The 20551-nt window shown below is 44.8% G+C and overlaps 1 protein-coding gene across 1 annotated transcript in view; it reads left to right on the top strand.

The window, feature by feature from the left end:
- Window positions 1–10970: 10970 nt before the first annotated feature.
- LOC307237339 (ubiquitin carboxyl-terminal hydrolase 43-like) overlaps window positions 10971–20551 on the top strand; it is a gene marked incomplete at both ends in the record, with an annotated part of 97619 nt that continues 88038 nt past the window's right edge. The window contains one exon of the mRNA XM_080010052.1: window positions 10971–11666. Coding sequence (XP_079866178.1) covers window positions 10971–11666 — 696 coding nt within the window. The remainder of the gene's footprint in view (window positions 11667–20551) is intronic.

The raw sequence follows: 20551 nt of genomic DNA, 5'->3' as shown, positions 1-20551 counted from the left end.
AAGGTCACCAAAGGTGCGCCGCAGGGTTCGATTTTGGGTCCTTTACTTTTCGCATTGCACTGTACATCAATGATGTCATCCCTTTTGATAACGGCTGTCAGGTTCATTTCCACGCTGATGACACAGCGCTGTATGCGTCTCGCTCCTACACCCGGGAGGGTGGATATCTATTTTTTCAGACGGCTTTTGATTCAACCCGGTGCTCATTTTTAGAGCTTAAAACTCATCTTCAATGGAGCGCAGACGAAATATACGCGACTGTCTAGATCGCGCACCTTGAGCAAAATCGACCGCTATAGGTTTAGATGGCGCAGGATTTGAGAGAGTGCCCCACTGCAAGTACCTCGGTATATATTTATTGATGAAAAGCTGTCTTTCAAAATACACGTTGAGGAGCTGACGAAGAGGTTAAGGGCGAAACTCGGGTTTGAGAAACAGAGCGTGCTCAATCGATCTTTTGGTACAGTCCACCTTCCTGTCAGTACCTGATGATGGCGACACGATCTACATGCACGCTGCCTCCACCACTCTGAAACAGCTTGACTCTGTTTATCACTCAGCACTTCATTTTACCACTGGTGATCATTTCAGAACTCACCATTGCAACTTTTATCAGGGGATGGGACGCCCTGGCCACTAGGAGAACTCAGCATTTACTGCTGTTTGTTTTTCCAAATCTATCTCATGTCTATTTAAAGCTATCTCAAGCTATCTCACTCATCAAATGGATCTCAGCTTAAATGTTAAACGTTATATTTCTGCTGTTTTTTTATTTTTATTTATTGATTGCCGATTTTGTTGTTGTATTTCTGGTCTTTATATACTTTTATGTACCGTATGATCACTGTAACCAGGGCACCGTCGAAAAGCGAGAGCTCGGCCTCAGTGGGTCTTCCCAGGATAAATAAAGGTTGAATAAAAAATAAAATAAAATAAAAATGTTGTTGTTGTTTCGTCGGGGCACCTCCCCACGACACAACATTTTTATCTTATCTTACTCCTCCTTGTCTCGTCTTTTGAATGTGATACTGTGACATAATGAGAACCTGATTGAGCGCTACTAACGGTCTTCTTTTCAGTCATTTTCCTTTTTAGGTCAAACTCAATTGCATATTTTCTCATGCTGGGGGAGCATTCATTGCACTATTCAGAATTGGGGTTTTTTTTGTTTTTGTTTTGTTTGTTTGTTCGTTATTTTTGAAGGAACATTTTTACAGTATTTGCTCACTCTGATCAAATCAACCGTCCAAAGTGGCCGGCAGAGGGAGCCACAGTGCTATATAACTTTGCGGGGCTTTGCGGGGCCGCGGTCTCGCCCTCGCACACTCAGCGCAGGGTCCCCAACCTGCAGCGGTGGGAAATGACAGGCTCACAAAAGTAAAACTCCTGCTCCCATGCGTGGTGCTCCAGCCTTGCACTGGTCCGGCTCATTCCGCTCACAAGCTCAGTGTTTCTCAAAGGTAGGAAATTAAAAGAGCAAATGTGTTAAAAAGATATTGGTTGTATATAATGTTTAAAAAAAAAAAAAAAAAAAGATACGACGCACATAAATTACATAATTGATGTATTTATTTTTGTATCCCATTGCCAGGGAAGGGAGTACTCAGCTGAAACAAACGCTTTTAGAAGGGGTGCCACCTCTGTGTTGATGCTGATCACCAAATCCACATGGCTCCAACATCCCGGATTGGAGTTCTTCTTTCCCACCTCTGGATAACCGGACCTCTCAGAGCACAGTCTTGATGGGCTCCGTGTGGATATACTATTGGTATGGTTTTTTAACTGATAGGTTAGAATCACTGCTTCCTGTCTGCGATGAAGACCCGGGCAAGATAGAAGAATTTATCATGACGCTTATCAGGAGCTTTACATGATAAAAATGAATCATAATATCACCTATACTGTATGTTTTAACATTCCACGTTAGTGAATTGTGAGATATCAGACCAAAAACATTTGTCTTCGTTATATAAATAATTACGTTAATATTATTAATTATGAACCATAATTCTGTCTGCTAAATGACTAAATGTAAATGTAGATGTAATTATAATAATTATTAATAATCACAGTCATTATACATTGTAATGCGCCATGCGTGGGTCTGCGTGTGTTCTGTTAACCCTCCTGTTCCATGATTGGCCGATCGCATGCTTAATTGGCTGTGTGGATCCTTCACTGTGATTGGTTCATTAGTTTCCCCGCGCCAATCAGAGGCAGCTGCGGGGTTTAAAACCTGCAGGTGCCGCCTGCTCCACCTGCAGGCCTTGGCCTTCAGAGGCCATGCAGGGCCGTGTGTGTGTGTGTGTGTGTGTGTGTGTGTGTGTGTGTGTGTGTGTGTGTGTGTGTGTGTGTGTGTGTGTGTGTGTGTGTGTGTGTGTGTGTGTGTGTGTGTGTGTGTGTGTGTGTGTGTGTGTGTGTGTGTGTGTGTGTGTGTGTGTGTGTGTGTGAGAGAGAGAGAAAAAAGCATTTTGTTGCCTCAGTACTTGTACTCTGTGCAATGACAATTAGTTAAATCAAATAATTTGTGGGAGAGTTGAGCTACAGCTTTTTTTTTTTTTTACTTTTGTTGTGACACCAGTGGTGGTGCTTACTTTTAAATATATTTACGTTAACTTGACGAGTCCACTTGTTGGAAAAAAACCCTCATTTGTGAGTAGGATTTTAATGTTTTGTTTTTTTTATTATTGCTTTGAAAGAATTCCTAGCACAGTAAGTAACCCCACAGACATCCCTCCCTGCAAACAACATGGTGATCTCCAATCACCTCTCTTTTGTTATGTAGGTAAGTACATTTTGTTTATAAAGCGCCTTTCGAAACCGGTGCTGGTTAAAAAAAACAATTTCAATTGGAAAGTAACAAATATAAAAACATTAACAATTGCACAGACGGAAAAACACACATTGCAAGACCAAGTTCTGACGGTAGAGGTGAGTTTTTAACAGTTTTCTTAAGGATCTTTTAAGGATTCTTCAAGGATTTTTTTTTTTTTTTTTCATAACTGAGGGAAAAGGGTTTTCCAGAGAGCGGGAGCTGGCACAAAGAGCTCAGAAAAATCACTCTGCAGTTGATTGGTTACCAATGAAGCGTCCTAAGTTAAAAATTCTAGCGGCCGCGTTTTTGGACCAACTGGAGCCGAGACGGAAGAGCGACTCAGGGAGGTGAACAGCGAACAAGACGGGGGAGGAGGCCGGAAAAAAACACGCCTTATTTTACGGACCGCGAAAAGGGAAGTACAGGTTGGATTTTGGCGATGTCATACATATTATTTTAGTTGGAAGCAACAGGATTGGAACACTTTCTTCACACGCAGCTCAAAGTTCATGTGTCGGTCAAGGAAGACTCCGAGCTTTTTCGAGGCTCCGCTCGACATTTGCCGCTAAAGGCCCAGTACACTGCTGTACTTCATCACAAAAGCTCTCAGGGCCTATGAAAGGGAGTTTTTGTCAGAGTTAAGCTGGTGGAAGTTATGGCATCCTGTCCTCGACGGCTGCTCAGCAGTCCTGCAAGGTAGAAGGCGCGCTGAGGTCGTTGGGTTCGAAACGAGAATTACAGCTCTGTAATTCGCACAACAGGGGTAAGAAATCCCCTTAAGATGACTAATTGAGGGACCAAGGGAGGGGAGAAAAGAACGGGACCAAAGGATTGAAGCTTGGGGCGCAAAATCAATTGTGTTTAAAATAATGAACGTTAGAATTGGAAATGTCAAAAATGAAAATGTATCAAATCCAAATACTAACATGTATTCAAATCAAATTATGCTTTAATAAATTTGATTACACTTTTAAATCAAATATTCCCAATCCATTATGATAAAGTGTGTGTGTGTGTGTGTGTGTGTGTGTGTGTGTGTGTGTGTGTGTGTGTGTGTGTGTGTGTGTGTGTGTGTGTGTGTGTGGCGCGCGCGATCAGATGTCATAATTACACCTCAGGGCAGCGGTTGATGCTATCTCAAACAACCACTAAGTCGAAATCCTCATTGCCCCCTGAAACACCGGCAGGCCGGCTGTCGGCGTCCGGTTCTCTGCTGCGGTTAATAACAATCAGGTTTGTGTGGAAATGGGTCTGGTTGTGGCTAAAAAAAGGACGTGCATGGAAATGGAACAGTTTTTTTTCCCGGGCGTCTCTCTCTCTCTCTCTCTCTGGGGGGAGTCCTGCGTTCATTGGCCGGGCCCTTGGCCGGGCTCTTTTACGGAGCCCGTGGGCGCGTCCACCGCGTTCATCCGCCGCTGGTGCCGGCCTATAAAAGCAATAAACAAACGGCGGATAAAATGACTCGACTATAATGAGAAGTTTATGTTTGGGCTTTGAAAAGTCGGCACTTGCCAGGTTTGCAAAAAAAAAAAAACGAAAAAAAAAAAAAAACGTCTGGTAAATTCAAATGTTTATGAAAAAAACACCCGGCTGAGCTTTACGGTAATGTGTACTTGTGATAACAGTTAGAATAGTGCTACTTCATGTTTACTTTGTCTGGATAGAGGGATAGCGTACATGCTGTGTTATTATTATTATTATTATTTAACGCCCGTATTTCCCTCCCGGGGACTGACAGTCTCGTCCCTTCTTTAAAAGCGACGGCGGTGAACGTGTCCGTGCCCGGTTGGTGTTTGGTGCATCATCTGGCACCTTTTGGAAGCCAGAACTCGCCCACGCGACCCCGTCTGTTCCGCTCATTCACATCCCGAAAAAAATGTAATAATCAAGTTAAAAAAGAATTTCCTTTTCCTTGTTTGATTCTTTGGTCTTGTAATTTTTTTTTTATTTGTTTTTTGGCGCCTCTTTACAACAATGAGGTAATTTCCTTTTTGCCCTTGTTTTCCCATTTATTTCCATGATGTCTGTTTTGGTTTGGTTATGGGGGCGTTTTGGTCCTGACTCAGATGGTCCAACACTGTTTGGTTCTGCGGGATGGAGAGGGAGGTGCTCAAGACTCATAGAACAAACAATGGGATATACAGTATATCGTGTGTGTGTGTGTTTGTTTCTCTTCCAGCCAGATGTGCGACTGTTATGTCACACTCTAGCGCCGGATCCCCCCGGCTCGGCGGGTGCTTGTTTCTGCCGCAGACGCCGTCGCTGTGACTCAGGCGACCAGATGGTCCCTGTTGTCCACTTCGTCTTGGACGATGACTCTCCTGTCGCCGCGCAGAAAGCCTCCCTGGCAACCGACCGCGCTCTCCCCATTTATAAGGCCTGGGAAAGGCGACGCACACGGGCGGTCTAGTTCTCTGCGCCGCATCTGTCTCATAGATGGGCTTTTTATCGGGGACGATGCCGCACTGTATAGGCTGTTGTTCTTACTATAGATTGCGTCACATTAGAGACAGTGCAGCGCTCAAACGCCGAATGGAAAGAAATATGTAAATGGAGCTTTAGTAAATGGAGCTTTTGAATGGAGCTGCACCAGTATCGGTGTCCCATCTCCACCAGTATCGGTGTCCCATCTCCACCACTATCAGGTCCTATCAGGTCCCATCTCCAGCAGTATCGGGGTCCCATCTCCACCATTATCGGGGTCCCACCTCCAGCAATATCACGCCCCAACTCCACCAGTATCAGATCCCATCTACGCCAGTAAAAGGTATATTGATGTGATTTCTCCCACGGAGTCTACTGCCACATTGTCTTTGCTGCGCCTGGTGATGGTGCTGCTCTTTTTGTGCTGAGCAGAGCGTTCAATTACGCGGGGCTGAGGAAGGTGCAGGCGGCCCCTCTCTCCGCGCAGCGTTTGGTAATTAACTTCTCCAGCGAGCAGAGAGGAGCGCGGTACAAAGACACCTGTGTTTTAAAAAGAGAGAGGCTGCTCTAAAAATACCTTCAAAAACCCAGCGATGGCAGCAGGAGGCCAAAGCCGGAGATGCACAACCGGAAAACCAGCGGATGATTACCGGCTATTCACACGGCGCGGCAATGAGTCGTTAACTGGCGCGCGACGCTCGGGAATGGATGCAAGAGTCAATCGGAATTTAAATCAAAGCAGGAGTTTAATGTATGAAATAATCATATTTTTGAAGATATATTCCGTTGCCGATGTCTCTCAGATCTGCAGAGAGCGGTCTGTAAAGCCGGAAAGATTTTGGAAAAACTGGATTTGCATAGATTACAAAGTCTTATCATTGATTGCCTGTTCCAATGTTGCGCTCGGCCATGTTTCATTTGCCAAGGTGGGATGGATTGCTGAGTGCATTTCTTTAAAGCTGGCTGTCTTGTCATGTCGGACAATATGTTGACTGTCGAAATGGGCGGTGGTGTAAAAAGTGGCCGTAAGCATAAGATACCTGACCAGGATATGACTTGAAAGCTGTTATTATTAAAAAAATAATAATAATTATTATTATTAATAATAATAATAATAATAATAATGATAATAATAATAATAATAATATATACAGTAAATGTATATGTCAAAGGTATCTGGTTTTGAATGTACTATCAAAGTATCAAAAGTAAAAGTGAACTTTAACTATAAATCCAGATCCGTAAGGCTAAAGCAACAAGGCAAATATATAACAAGTCATGAATGATCTAAGGGAGAATGCAATATATTCACATATACTGTATATTTAGTGCAGTAAAAGTGAGAGTTGCTGGAAATAAAAATACCCAAGTACAAATAGCAAATAAACGACTCGGGTGCTACAACTTTACATCCCCGAAAAGGGGGAGGGCCTATGAGGACTGTAATGATGTGGTTAATTGCCGTGTTGTTACCCATGTAATACCTGGTGTCATAACATGATTGTTATGTGGTTTTCATGGCTCTCTGCAAGTCCTCCGACTGACACTGCAGGGTGTTATTTTTCGTGGCGTGCTACACCCAGTCGCCAGTCTCCATCTCTCCGTCATCTACGGCATCCGCCTGTCCACTCTATATTCTACCCGTCTAGCCACTCTCTGTCCCCTATCCTCCTCCGTGGACCGTCGTCTTTCATGTGTCAGTGACCGTGGAGCTTCCACAGATCAAACCCTCCAAACCCTACGGTCTTCAGTCATCGACGAGGCGGAAATCGGTGACAAAGAGCTTATTACACACGCACACACTCACACTCACCCACTCACTCATGGCAGTATTAGTGATGGGGAATATAAAACAATCAGTCAGAAAGCTTTAAATCAGTAACGTTGAGTGCAAACCGTAAAGTAATACGGACCGATGTGATCCATCATAATTATGTCATGAGCGGTGAAGAAGCCCCGCCCTTCACAGACCAGGAGTAATAGCTGTACGCCAGGACAGTAACACCCATTGCAGGTTTTGGCCTTTTCTGGGCTAATAAAAGTGTTTATTGAACCGTTGGAGCAGCGGAGGCTGGATCGAGGCCGATTCTCAAGTAAGGAAAAAATATCTGCACATTCAACATGTGGAGCTATTTGGCTCCTTATTTTGGAAGGTTTTGACTGATGTCAGTGGTGTCAATGTCAGTGAGGAGGTTTCAATACTGGGTTTTACACATGGACTAATAATTGCAGAATTGCGCACAAATTGAAAATATGATCAATATATGACAATGCCCACAATCAAAGGATGCATACTGTACATTTGCATAACAACAATGTTGTTGTTTTTTTCCGAACAGGGCATCGCCCAGGATATATTCATCTGATATACTGATGCCGATGAGGAAAATATAACGCCTCAGTACGTAAACACAATAATTACAGGTGGTTGACGTGAGTAAAATCCAGTTTTAAATTTTTCATTCATATTTCACACAGTTCACAATTTTTAATATAGTTAATTCTTTTCATTTTAAAATAATACCCATCGCATCAATAATTCAAAGGATTCAGCAGGGTTGTGTTAGGAAATGATGGCAACCGACATTTTAAGAAATGATCCATTAGGATTTTTATGCTTTAAAGCAAACACTGTATTTAGCCTCCGCAGAGATTCAATTCTTTGCATTCTCGTCGGGGAAGGTGGACCCCGCCGCCAAAGGGCGGCACCGGCATGTAGAGGACCACACTCGTGATGCAAATACATGGAACGGCTGTTTCTTATGGAGTGGAAATGAAATAAAGTATCAAATTTGGGATTTTTTTTTTTTCGCTAAATATTTTTATGGATTACCATTTTAATGTTGAGTTCCCGTCTCTTCGGGTGAACTTCTACAGGCCTCTCGGTAGATGCCTCAGAGAGCCTCTCGTCGTCTTCATCTTGTTACATAAAATGTTTTATATAGGGTACTTCACACCATGTGTACCGGGGGAAAATGTCGAAAACGCTGAGTTTAGTCAGTAAGTAAGTACTGTAAGTAAGTGAACTTCATTTATATAGCACCTTTCACAGATACCAGTCACGAAGTGCTCCACAATCAACGAAATAAAACAAAGGCAAACAACAGATAAAACACACCAGCGTAAAACAAGACATAAAACACGAGTTAAAGCATAAAAAAAACAACACATGCCTGTCTGAGCAGATGGGTTTTTAACCACCACCGTTTACCACGGTATGAACCTCCTCGAGATTGATGGCTCCGTCAGTCACCGGAGATAAAGGCGGTTTAGATGCAAAAGTGTAAGTCAGCGATTATTAAAATATGATAAAGCTACCAGGCGCTTGTCTCCGGTGGGTGGTGGCTCTGATGATGAGTTACCCCCGCAATGCATGCGCTTGTGCCCTCATGGGACCACCCACAAGGCTGTGACTGACATGCCTCTCATGCACATATTAAAGGGGAAATCAATTGATGGCAAAATATCTAAAGGTATTCAATGTTTTGTTTTTTTTTACAAAATAAGATTTTTTTTCTGAAATGATCCGTTGATGTATTGCTCAATTTAATAGTATTTAATGATTAATTTACAAATGAATCGGATTTAAATTTTGCGATTTTTCAAATCTTTACTTTGGTATTGCATTTGCTTCAAAGGGCGGATCCATCAGATACAGAGTGCAGTTGCGGATCCAGAATTCCCATTTGGAATGGGCATTTGCATTCGTAATTAGGGACGGGAAATGGCCACCCTGGCCAATAGCATTTAGGGGCAAGGGAGGGCCGCCTCTTCAATGCGTTTGATCTGCTGACTCGGCCTGTCATCAGGTGTGACGGCGTGGTCGAGCCGCTCTCGCCTAAACTAAGCGACTTGAAAGAATGCGCAGAAAGAAACACGGCCCGCTGTGCACCGAGCGTCCAGAGCGTCGCTGTACCGGTGGCGACCGCTGGGCAACGTACAATGAAAGACGACCGGGAACACCGTGGAATCAGGACGGAGACCTACGTTGCCTGTCACACTCCATTCAACGCGGTGGACGACGCGTCTGATGTCTTACAAGATGAGACGGGGACATTTTAAAACGCACGTGACAAAGTGCACGGCTCATGGGCGAGTCCCATTGTTCCCTCGATCTGGACGACAACACTTATCAGAGAACAAACTCCTTCGCCCGTGTGTGAAATACCACTCAGAATAAGCAAATTCGTCGGCCCCAATCTTGGACTTGCTGAGCTCATTGATGCTGATGCTAATGGGATAACGCGTGCCATAGATGCCTTTCGAGACCAGAACGATCCGCAGATTAAAAACATGGCGGCCATCGCTACAGGTGGTGCAAGGGTTACGGTGGGAAATGACCATTCGGTTTTACCCTACTCAAAGAAAAGCAGCCAAGCCTACAGCCTGCTCGCTGTATTTGTCACTGGCACGATATTGCCGTAAATAGGGCCACGCAGCTTCTCCCCAGCAACCTTATAATATACTGTGTATACTGTACATAACAACTTTCAATCCCGCCCAGCGGTTGCCGGAGAGATTGGATTTATCCATTTACTAATCAATCGACCTGGCATTGACTGTACACAGTATTCCACCTGATGCTCTTGAAAGACGTCAAGTTAAAATTCCACGTCAAGATAAGGTGATTTTTATACCTAACGCCTGTTTTGAGTGTAGCGTACTGATGTAAAATACATTTTCTCCAGCTGTCAGTGTGTTTCTGCACATGGACGTCGGAGAGAGAGAGCGAGAGAGAGAGAGAGAGAGAGAGATGTTCATCGTATGCCACAAACTGTAACATTATAGTTTTTAAATGTCTATGTCTTTTCAGTGTTTATTCTCGTATTGGCCTTATTGTTGCTGCTGACGTCGGCACCAAGTTTGGAAACATTGCACGTCATAATAGTTTGAGGGTTCCACGTTGTCCTACTTTACTTGTGGCCTGGTTGCAAAAGTCTATGTTTAATCGGTTTTCTGGCAATACACGTTTGGGTTCAGCATGGTTTTAGATGGATTGGGCGGTTTCTAGACGGTTTTTAGACGGTTTAAACACTGCTCTCAGACGCTCCGCATTCAAATGTAGAGGTTACTGACCATGTTACGGCACTTTATTGAACGCTTTATGAGCCTTAATTCAAAACGGAAACGTTCGCTTCTTGATCATGGCCCATCTCAGAGGGGGACCCCGCCATTTTTTAAAAACAAAATAATTGCAGGCCCCTGCAGGCCCCACCTACCCTTTTCATTTTTTAAAACAATGTACGATTTAATTTGTCATTATTTATTGTTCATCCATTGGTTTGTTTCGGAATGTATATATATATATATTTTTTTTAATGTTTATCCATTTCTGTGCGACGTGGTGATACGACATCTCTGCGGGATAGGATACGAGCAGTGTTATCCGGGAGGAGGGGGTCCCCCTCCTCGGCCGGGCGGGACGCGCGCTCCCGCCGCGACCCCCGGCTGCGAAGCGGACACGGCGACGCGTGCGCGGCGCGACGTCACGTCACGCCCCGCGCGGCGCGACCGGGATCGGGGCCGCGGACCGGGGCTCGGAGCAGAAGGAGGTGGACCGGGGGGGGGGGGAAGTGCGGGGATGTGCGAGCTGCGCGGGTTGAGCTGGACGCAGCGGAGCGCCGCCGCCGCCGCCGCCGTGCGCCTTTCCGCGGGCGGGCGCGCCAGACGACGCGCTCCGGATCGTTTTCAATAGCGGAGTAGGGAGAGCGGAGGAGAGCGGTCCTCCACCATGGAGGGGACCCGGCTCAACTTGAACCAGGACGCGTCCGGTGGGAACGCGAAGCGCAGGGAGAAGAAGCAGAAGCCTCCCGGGAAGATCTTCCGCAAAAAGTCGCTGCTCTCCGTGGGGGGCTTCGTGAGCAGGATCATCAGGAGTTTGGGAACTTTCACCCACTTCGGCGACGTCGGCCCGGCCGCCAGGGACCCGGAGGACGACGACGGCGGCTTTCGGGACGGCCGCGCGCCGTGCACGCTCGGCGCCAACTCAGGGATTACGACCACCATCCAGAACCAGAACCAGAACCAGAGCCAGGACCTGGATCATCACCACCACCACCACCACCATCACCCGGTCCAGAACCAGAAGGCGTGCACCGCCCTCGCCGCCGCCTCCTCCTGCTCCGTGAGGGAGAAGCTCTCCTGGTTCTACGGGGACAGGACCCCCGGGGTGCTGGGGCTGAAGAACCACGGCAACACCTGCTTCATGAACGCCGTGGTGCAGTGTCTGAGCAACACCGACCTGCTGGCCGAGTACCTGGGGCTGGAGCGGTACAAGATGGACCTGGTGCTGGAGGAAGGAGGAGGAGGAGGAGGAGGAGGGACCCAGGTGAGGGTGTCCCGCGGAGAGGTCACCGAGCACCTGGCGTCGTTGGTCCGGGCTCTGTGGACCCTGGAGTACACCCCGAACCTGTCCGTGGACTTCAAGGTAACCCTCGGGTGTGACAGCCTAAGTGAAATTGTTCCTGAAAAGTCATGTTGTTGTTCAAGGTAGGGGCTTGAATTGGGCTGCAAAGTGGGGCAGGTGCACGCAATAATCACCAGGTAGTCTTTTACTCGGTTCCCCAAAGTGGGGTCCGCGGGCACCAAAGGCATCCGCGAAAGAATCACAGGGGGGTCGGCAGCTAAATGTGATATATTTAATATTTTGAGTTAATATAAAACAACTCTTCATTAATCACTGGAGGGAAATTCATATATACATATATATATATATATATATATATATAATTTCTCTACTTTTTTCAGTTATTATTTTAAATATTAGTTATTATAATATATTCGAATATTTGGAATGATTTGTGTTAAATATATAAAGTATATATATTCACTATATGTCACTGACAAAGGTGGATTTTACTTTTTTTGTCAACAAGGTTAGATTTGTGCAGCCCAGTTTTGCACTCCACCCACACAATCAACACAGCAGTTTATTAAAGAAAGATAATTTACATGTGATTTATTTATTTTTTGGGTGGGCTCAGTTGAGCAGTACGTGTGGGTGAGCGAGGTTATCTTTATTTCACCTCTAGTGTATAACTACATAATAAGAACAGTGTGCGGCCACTGCTGAGAGATCATCCTGCATAATCAATATAATCACACAGTGTTTACCATAAACCTCACCTTGACACGGCGGTGAGGCCTATAAAGTAAGTGCTCAGAGCGGAGAGGAATGTTAAAAAAAAAAAGAAAAAAAGAAAAGTGTGTGCTTGTGTCACAGGTCTTGCCTCATTTGGCGTAATTGTCAATTAGTGCACCCACGCTCTTCCTGGGGGTAATTACAAGAGCGTGGCGTGCACCGTGTGGGTTCACTGCTCCTCCACCCGATGGCAATGAGGTTTTGCTGGCTCAGACTGGGGGGGACCGGGGGGTCACCTGGGGACGGGCCGGCGTTCCTCCACTGCAGCCCCTTTGTTTCGGCACCCACAGACAGGCCAGCGTCGCACAATACAGGCACTGTGCTGCTACTCACCTCACACGGACTTCATTACGGACCTGGGTTCACCGTCATGATGATGGTGTGTGTGTATCACAACATCTTAAATATTGAACATACCATTCCACCTCTTTTAGCCAGGGGTCACACATTACAAGGTCTTTCACCAGGAGGAAATACCAGGGGAGTCTGTCGAACTACGTCTTGTCAACGAAAGACACGTGAGAAGTGACACCGGAAATGATGCCATACCATGTGCGGGATAGGATCAATATATTCTTGATCACTACAAAAAAAAAGAAAACGAATAAAAGCTGAATTTAAATAAGAGATCTATTGAAAACCAAGAGAGGAGAATAGGTATGTTGTGTGTTTCTGGCTGCTGCGCCGCTGCACTCCCGTCTCCCCGTCCCTCCCCCCACCCCACCCCACCCCACCCCGTGTCTGCTCTCATTGGCTGTAGCTCGTTGCGACGCGACCAGATATTAAACCTGCTTGTTATCCCGCCGCCGTCAGATCATCACCGTGAGCCGTTCACACCACACGCTCGTCGCACATGTGAGCGCGCGACGATTTTCCTCCGATCTGGGTCTTCGCTCGGCGATCTCCTGAAACCCGTCGGCGAGCGGAAAATCGGCCCAGAATCACGTAGCCTGAACTCGGCATCATGAGTTCAATCTCTCTCATTTTCACTTCCCGACACCAGGCAAGCTGACCACCTGATCGATCTCTATCCCTCTATCTCTCTGTCCATCTCTCTGTCTCTCTATCGCTCTATCTATCCAGGCTCATATCCTGAGACATTTTAGGTAATATCTTCTTGTAATTAATTCAGATGGGAAATCATATCACAGCTCTCCCACCAATAAACAGAGACAATAAACGGCACCGGAGTTAACGTCCAGCACGACTTCACAACCCAAGAACCTCTGTGTGTGTGTGTGTGTGTGTGTGTGTGTGTGTGTGTGTGTGTGTATGCGTGCGTGCGTGCGTGCCTGCGTGTGGTGGCACAGACAGTCTCCAGATCGTGTGTGTGTGTGTGTGTGTGTGTGTGTGTGTGTGTGTGTGCACGCGCGTATGTGACCTAGACTGAGGCTGATATGTGGAGCGTGCACACTGGGAGTTTTCATTTCACTGTGCTGAGCAGGAGCAAACCAAAGAGCTCAGATTGCGCCGTGTGGCTGGATGCTCTTGTACAGGAACCCAGTACTGCACTTCAGTCGGACTTTGATACTTTTGCATCTTCGCCTTTTCACCTGCGTAATTCCCCTTTTGGATAATTTAACACAGGGCTTTGAATTGATGAGCAGCATTGGTGAAATAGAGTATAGAATCAGAATCAGTTTATTCTGCTATTATACAAAGGAATTCGTTCTGGTGAGGTTTGGTGTGTTGCACTGCAGACCATTAGCGTAAAAAAAGCCTGAGTCTGAAAAAATGGGGAATTAAAGAATATATATAATATATATAATTATAGAATAAAATAGCATACAGAAAATAGAATACAATACAATCATTTTAAAGATAAAATAGAATAAAAAGGTGAAGTAAAAAGGAAATGAAAATTTAATTGTATATACAATAACCAAAAACTATAAAACTAAAATAGTCATATATATATATAAGATAAACATAATGGTATAAAGTTTAGATTTCTTCATAATAATCATGGTAAGTTCTTCTATATCCACTAGCTCTATGTTCAGAACTTGCTGTACAGTGCAGTACACTGGAACAGAAAGGATCTGATTTAGTGGAAGTCTGTACTGTGGAATTTGCTGTGTGTGTGTGTGTGTGTGTGTGTGGCGGGGGGTCTCCAATCTAGGGACCTTCAGGCTCTCTCTCTCTCTCTCCCTCCACCTCTCTCTGCCCCTGAAAAGGATTGCAATAAGACAAATAATAAAGTACCATGCTGTACTTTATCCGCCTGGAGCTCTGGATTTCTCTAAGCCATATAGTTCAAGGCAAGAAGCAGATAATGTACAGTACAGTAGAGAGGGAACACGCAACAATGGGTTTATTTTTAGAAATGCTAATTAGGAAAGAAGTTTAACTACGGGGCCTATTGCGACTTTTATTGGAAGGACAGTATAGCAGCAGCGGTATGAATTGAAGACACTATAGAGACTCCTCACTTTGATCTGCTGTGTATGTGATGACGAGAGGAAACGTTCAACATTCACCCCCACAGAGCGAGAATTAATCAAATGTTTTGCATTGGAGTTGATAAATTCGTTGTTTTGTTTAATCCTTATTTGTCGAAAAATTGCTTTGTGTTAAAAGAGCCCTAATATGTTTAGAACGGTGTGAGATCTGTATGACATTACACGACGGGCGGATACAGTGTCAGCGATGGGAAGGCACGGTAAAGTTCACTTTTGAAGTTTGTGTTTCAGTCTTTTACTTTAAAGCTCCAGTAGCCCTTTGTGTTGTATTATAGACGCTGTTATATCAGGACACTCGAGATGACAATTACTTTTGATGCTTTAAGTACATTCAAGAGCAAGTACTCCTGTACTTTTACTTAGGTAGAAAAGTCAGTGTGGCACTTTTGGGCCGGAAATAGGACTTTTACTGGAGTGGTTTTGAGTCAGGGTTTTAGTATTTTTACTTCAATCAAAGGTCCGAGTATTTATTCGGCTGCTGTCAAATACAGTACTATGTGTAATTTATCTTGGTTCCCTCTTTTATTTTTGGGAGGATTCACAAAACCAGCCCAGTCACACACGGAAACATCTAGGAAAGACTCCCAAGGAGGTAAATGTTCACTGTACCTTCCTTTCCTAATGTGGCGTAATTAGATGTTTCCTGTGTAGGAACACACACTGCGCTGTGCGTCTTGGCTGTGGTTTTCCTGTGACTTCACGTCCCACGGGCCTTCCAAAATACTCTGCGCGGTGAAATCATAATATTCACAGAGAAGCTCTATGAAATAAACACATAGCTCAGTCCTGGCACTCCTGTCCGAAGGGCAAAATTAGCTTCTTTTTTTTTTTACACATAACTTTATTCGCGCTTCGGTGAAGTTGTATAAATGAATCTGATCCACTTGTAAATCAGCCACTTCATCTCCAAGGCATGTTGAGAGCGCAGCTGAGACCGATGGATCAAACATCTCCCCGCCTGCCTATCTTCCCATTACGTAAACTTCAGCAAAATCCTTTTTTGATAATCATCCCCCCAGCGGGAGGTGGGAGGCTTTTTCACGCTCGGCCTCCTAAATGAACCGCAGCGTGCATTTGACTTTAACAACCCTCCACGAGGAAACGACCTTGGACGGGGCCAAAGAAATGTTCTCTCAGCTTGGCACGCCGGCACAAGTGCAAAGTAACTCAGGTACTGAGCCTACTACTTAAGCTGTGTTTTAGTTATTTGTACTTTGATTTTGCAGTTCTGTCATCTGAAACTTTATACCTTTACTCCACTATATTTACCTGTATTTCATATCTTACGTTTCACACTGTTACATTTGTCTGTAACACCTATAAAAAGTACAGTACTACTTACATTCACAAAAACAACCAGCTTTACAAATGAAGATTAGTGCATTAAATGTGTCTTCCCATTAAAATATGTCAAGTCAAGTCATATGAAGTCAGTGTTTAAAAATGACTTTTCATATTGGATACTTGAGAAAATTAACCCATCAGTCAATGTACCCATTCTCACTCATTGGTTTCTGAAGACACGATTTGAAGCCTTGAGTTTTGGTTTGCGCTCGCAGCCATCTTGGCAAGAAACAGGGGCAGGAGTTTCCAAATTTGCTCTTTGTGTGCTGGGGGGCGGGCGACTGGAACCCACCAGACAGTCAAAGGCAGGACCCAAACGGTTTGTGCGACCGTTTCCTCTGTTTTCTTTAAGACCAAGGTGCGACCCCGCCCACCTGTCCTCCCTTCTTCAACGGCTCCACCCTTGCGCACCTTCAAAGAGGTTACGCCATCTGCACTTTTGGCCTTCATAGCCGAATCCAAGCCCACTAGCTACTCCCTTCAATTCTTCGTTCTGCTCATCAACAAATCGCTTCAGAGTGGAGAGGCGCCCGTCTATTTAAAAAACAGCAGCAGTCACCCCATCATTAAAGAAACCAAATGTGGACCGAGAACTACCGTACAAATACAGACCAATTTCCCACCTCCCGTTCCTCGCCAAAGTCCAAGAGGAATGTGTGGCCTCAGAGCTGCAGTTTAGATGATCAACTTCATGAAGCCCTCCAATCTGGTTTCCGGCCTGCACACAGCTCGGAAACGGCCCTGGTAAAGGTCGTCGACGACCTGTTGATGGCAGCCAACACCGGGTCACCCAGCATCCTGGTCCTACTTGGTCTGAGCGCGGCATTTGACTCCGTGGACTGCAGCATCCTCCTCCACCGCCTCGAGACCAACACCGTGGTCCTAGACACAGCCCTAAAGTGGTTCACACAGTACCTCACCAACTGGAGATATTACGTGTCACTTGGGGGCGGTTCAAGGTCCGATAACACTGCAAGTGACATGCGGTGTCCCACAGGGCTCAGTGCTCGGGCTCATCCTGTTTTTAATCCACTTACTCCCACTTGGACATATCATCGGATGACTCAACATCAACCTCGGGTGCTACGCTGACGACACACAGGTCTACACTGAAACGTAACCCAATCCCACCAACACAATGTCATCCCTCAACACGCGGAGGACATCCACTCCCAGATGAATAGCAACTTCCTCCAGCTCAACGGCGGCGTGATGGAGGCAATCCTGATTGGCACCGCCGACAACTCACCAACAGCGGCGGCATTGGTCCCTCCTTCGATGGCCAACTCGTTCCCCTCTCCTCTGTTGTCACCAACCCCGGAGTCAAGTTCAACGTCACACTCATCCCAAGCCCATATCAGACACGTTTGCAAGATCTCCCTTTTTTCCACCTTAAAAATAAAGCCAGACTGAAGCCATCGCTTTCAAAAGACGACCCCAAGATAACTGGTCCACGCACTAATCTTCTCCCGAACTGACTACAGCAATGCTCTTCTCTCCGGTCTTCCAGGTAAATCTATCGACCCAACGGTCTACGACTTTTTCAGAGCAGCGCCACTAGAGTCCTCATCGGTTCAAAATTATGGAAAATCGGCGACGGGGGTCACACACAACAAGATCTAAATAACAAATATATTAAAAACCTAGGGAAAAAAAAGTAAAATAGGTATGTTACTGGAGGTGTGTTTCTGGCTGCTGCTCCGTGCACTCTCATCACTCCTTCTCGAGCGCTATACAAACTAAATGTATTTTTCTTATTATTAATATTATTCTTATTATTATTATTAAACGCACCCACCTTGATCAATCCTAAATGAGAGACCTGTGAAATCAGGCCAACTACTTGCCCAAATGTACCTCTTTTTAAACATTAATTTCCTCTATCATCCCATTCCCATCATCAGAGTCGACCAACGTTTTGCTGTACTGCCTGTCAAGAGAGTCGTAGTTTGCGAAAACCTAAGTTCCACCAGCCGCTGTTCAATTTTTGCTGCGCCACTATTAGTGAGAACCCCTGTTTCCATGGCAGACATGTCCTGGACTGTGGCACCCGACACCACGGCATCATGATACAAATGAGAAGCAGCCTCCTCTGATCCGCTCTGGGATTAGAGGAGGAGGCTGCTTCTCATCCTCGACGTTGTCTGGGTCCGCATGCTTTCTTTCTTTCTTTCTTTTTTCTCTTTTTTTTTTTTTTTTTTTGTTTTCGGACCTGTTTGCTCAGAGGGGCCTGGACAGGGAACGAGGCCTGAAAGTCAAACAGCTCCCTGGCGGCCGATCTGTGGGTTTCCATAACACGGGAGGGAGGCCTCGCGGAGGAAGGGTGTCGGGGTCAGCAGGGATAGAGTCTTCATGACTGAACAGGAATGCAGTCCTCCCTCCGTCCGTACCTCCCTCCCTCCCTCCAACTATCATTCCATCCGCCCCTCCCTCCCCACAGCTTTAAATTGATGGGCCATTTATGGAGGGAATGCGAGCTAAGTGATTTCACTGATTGGCATGTTTTGCCGGTGACCTCGCTCTGTGACGCCAACCGACTCCCAGTCAATATTTGAGTTCCCTGCGCTCATATCTTTTTTTTTTTTTTTTTTTTTTAATGATTATCCAAGCAGGTGCTTTCGGAAATGACACTGGATCACTCTTTGTTTTGTTTTTCTGTATTTAATTATATCAATGAACCATTAATACTACTGACTCAGCACTCCTTTGAGATACGTATTCCCTTATTATTGGTGCCGATTACCTTTACCATCTTAAATTAGTCATATAATCTTTGTAATTAGTTTTTAATTACTGCTTACATTTAAATTATGATGAGTATTTTAAACAAACGCTTTGCAAAGATATCTCCTTTCAAAAATAACTTTAATTGAAGATCCAACCAATAGAAACTCTACTACTAGGCCTCCCTGGTACTTTGAATATGCAGGAAAATGTCTGAATAGATGTGTATGAAAACAGGATAATGGATAAAAAATAAACTTTTTGTAAAGGCATTTTGTCAACACAAGGCAGTGAAACCCAGAAACAGCCTTTTTTTCTCCTCTTCCACTCATCCTTGCAGCGCAGATGGTCAGCTCCACAACAACCCGCTTCCATGTTTCGGCTAAATGAGAAATTAAGGCTGTTTAGGAACACATTTGTTTTTTGATTACCTGCAAATTCCCCCTCAAATTGGACACGTAACCCTCCGGCGATCTCTGTAATTTTACTGCCGGGCAGGCACACCTGGCACTGCAGTTTTTTCTATTTTTATTGTTGAATGTGAAATTAAGCAAATTAGACAAATTAAGGTGACAAAATGATGGTGAAAGTGAAAATCGGTCCTTTAGGATGTGACTTCATGGAGACGGGGCCCAGGGACAGAAAACCCTGTTGATTGGTCAAGATTTTCTCAGTGGATTCTGCATAGAGTGACTTAGACCTGCTTCTTGCAATCAAGCGAGGGCGGGCAACTCAGATTTTGCCCCAAATCCAATATGGCCAACAAAATCCAATCCAGCTTCCAAATGTCACTGATCTGAGATTCATGCACCCATGGAAAATGTGAAAATATGAGAATATAATAACATGTTCATACAGAAGATATTCTATCTGATTGCATTAAATGCAGGATCCAATATGGCCACCAGAATCCAATATGGCTTCCAAATAGGGCTGTGCGTTATAATGATATACTGTATACCGTAAGACGATAGAGGAATGGCTATTGTATATATATTTTTTAGACCGTTTCTATCGCTATGTCGCAAAATAGCAGCAGAACAGCTTTACGGCAACATTTTAGGTCACGGTGCTTTACGTTATCTGCACATGGGAGCAATGCACGACAACATAAGGTGAGGGTGACGACCGAGCGGAAGCCAAGCAGCTTTTTGTTTGCGTCTTCAATTTTGCCAATTAGTTGGATTTAGATATTTACAGTATTTACATTGATGTCGCTTTTTTCGCCTCTCCTGTGAATTTGAGAGCCCCGAAAAGCGGTTTCTCATGCTGCGCCGCTTCACAAAGAGGCTTTGCCATGTGTATTTCTTTTTTAATATAATATATTTATTAATTTAACATACAGAAAACCTGCTATATCGCAATATATCGTTACCGAGACATGAAATGACCTATATCTGGATAGAAGATTTGGCCATATTGCACAGCCCTGCTTCCAATTACAGTATATCAGTTATTTGAGGTTCGTGCACCCATAACTGGAGACATGTATAATATAGGGAGTTTTATTGTTACTAGGTAACTTAAGTAACCCTTTATTTATACAGACAATTCTTTTATTTATTTATCTGATTGCAAGGAGATCAATACTGGCACCAATATGGCCACCAAAATCCAATATGTCCGTATAAATGCCGTAAA

This window comes from Zeus faber (assembly GCF_960531495.2).
Source record: "Zeus faber genome assembly, chromosome: 11".
Taxonomy (NCBI): domain Eukaryota; kingdom Metazoa; phylum Chordata; class Actinopteri; order Zeiformes; family Zeidae; genus Zeus; species Zeus faber.
The sequence above is the reverse complement of the archived record's forward strand: the minus strand, read 5'-3'. Positions and strand labels throughout refer to the sequence as shown.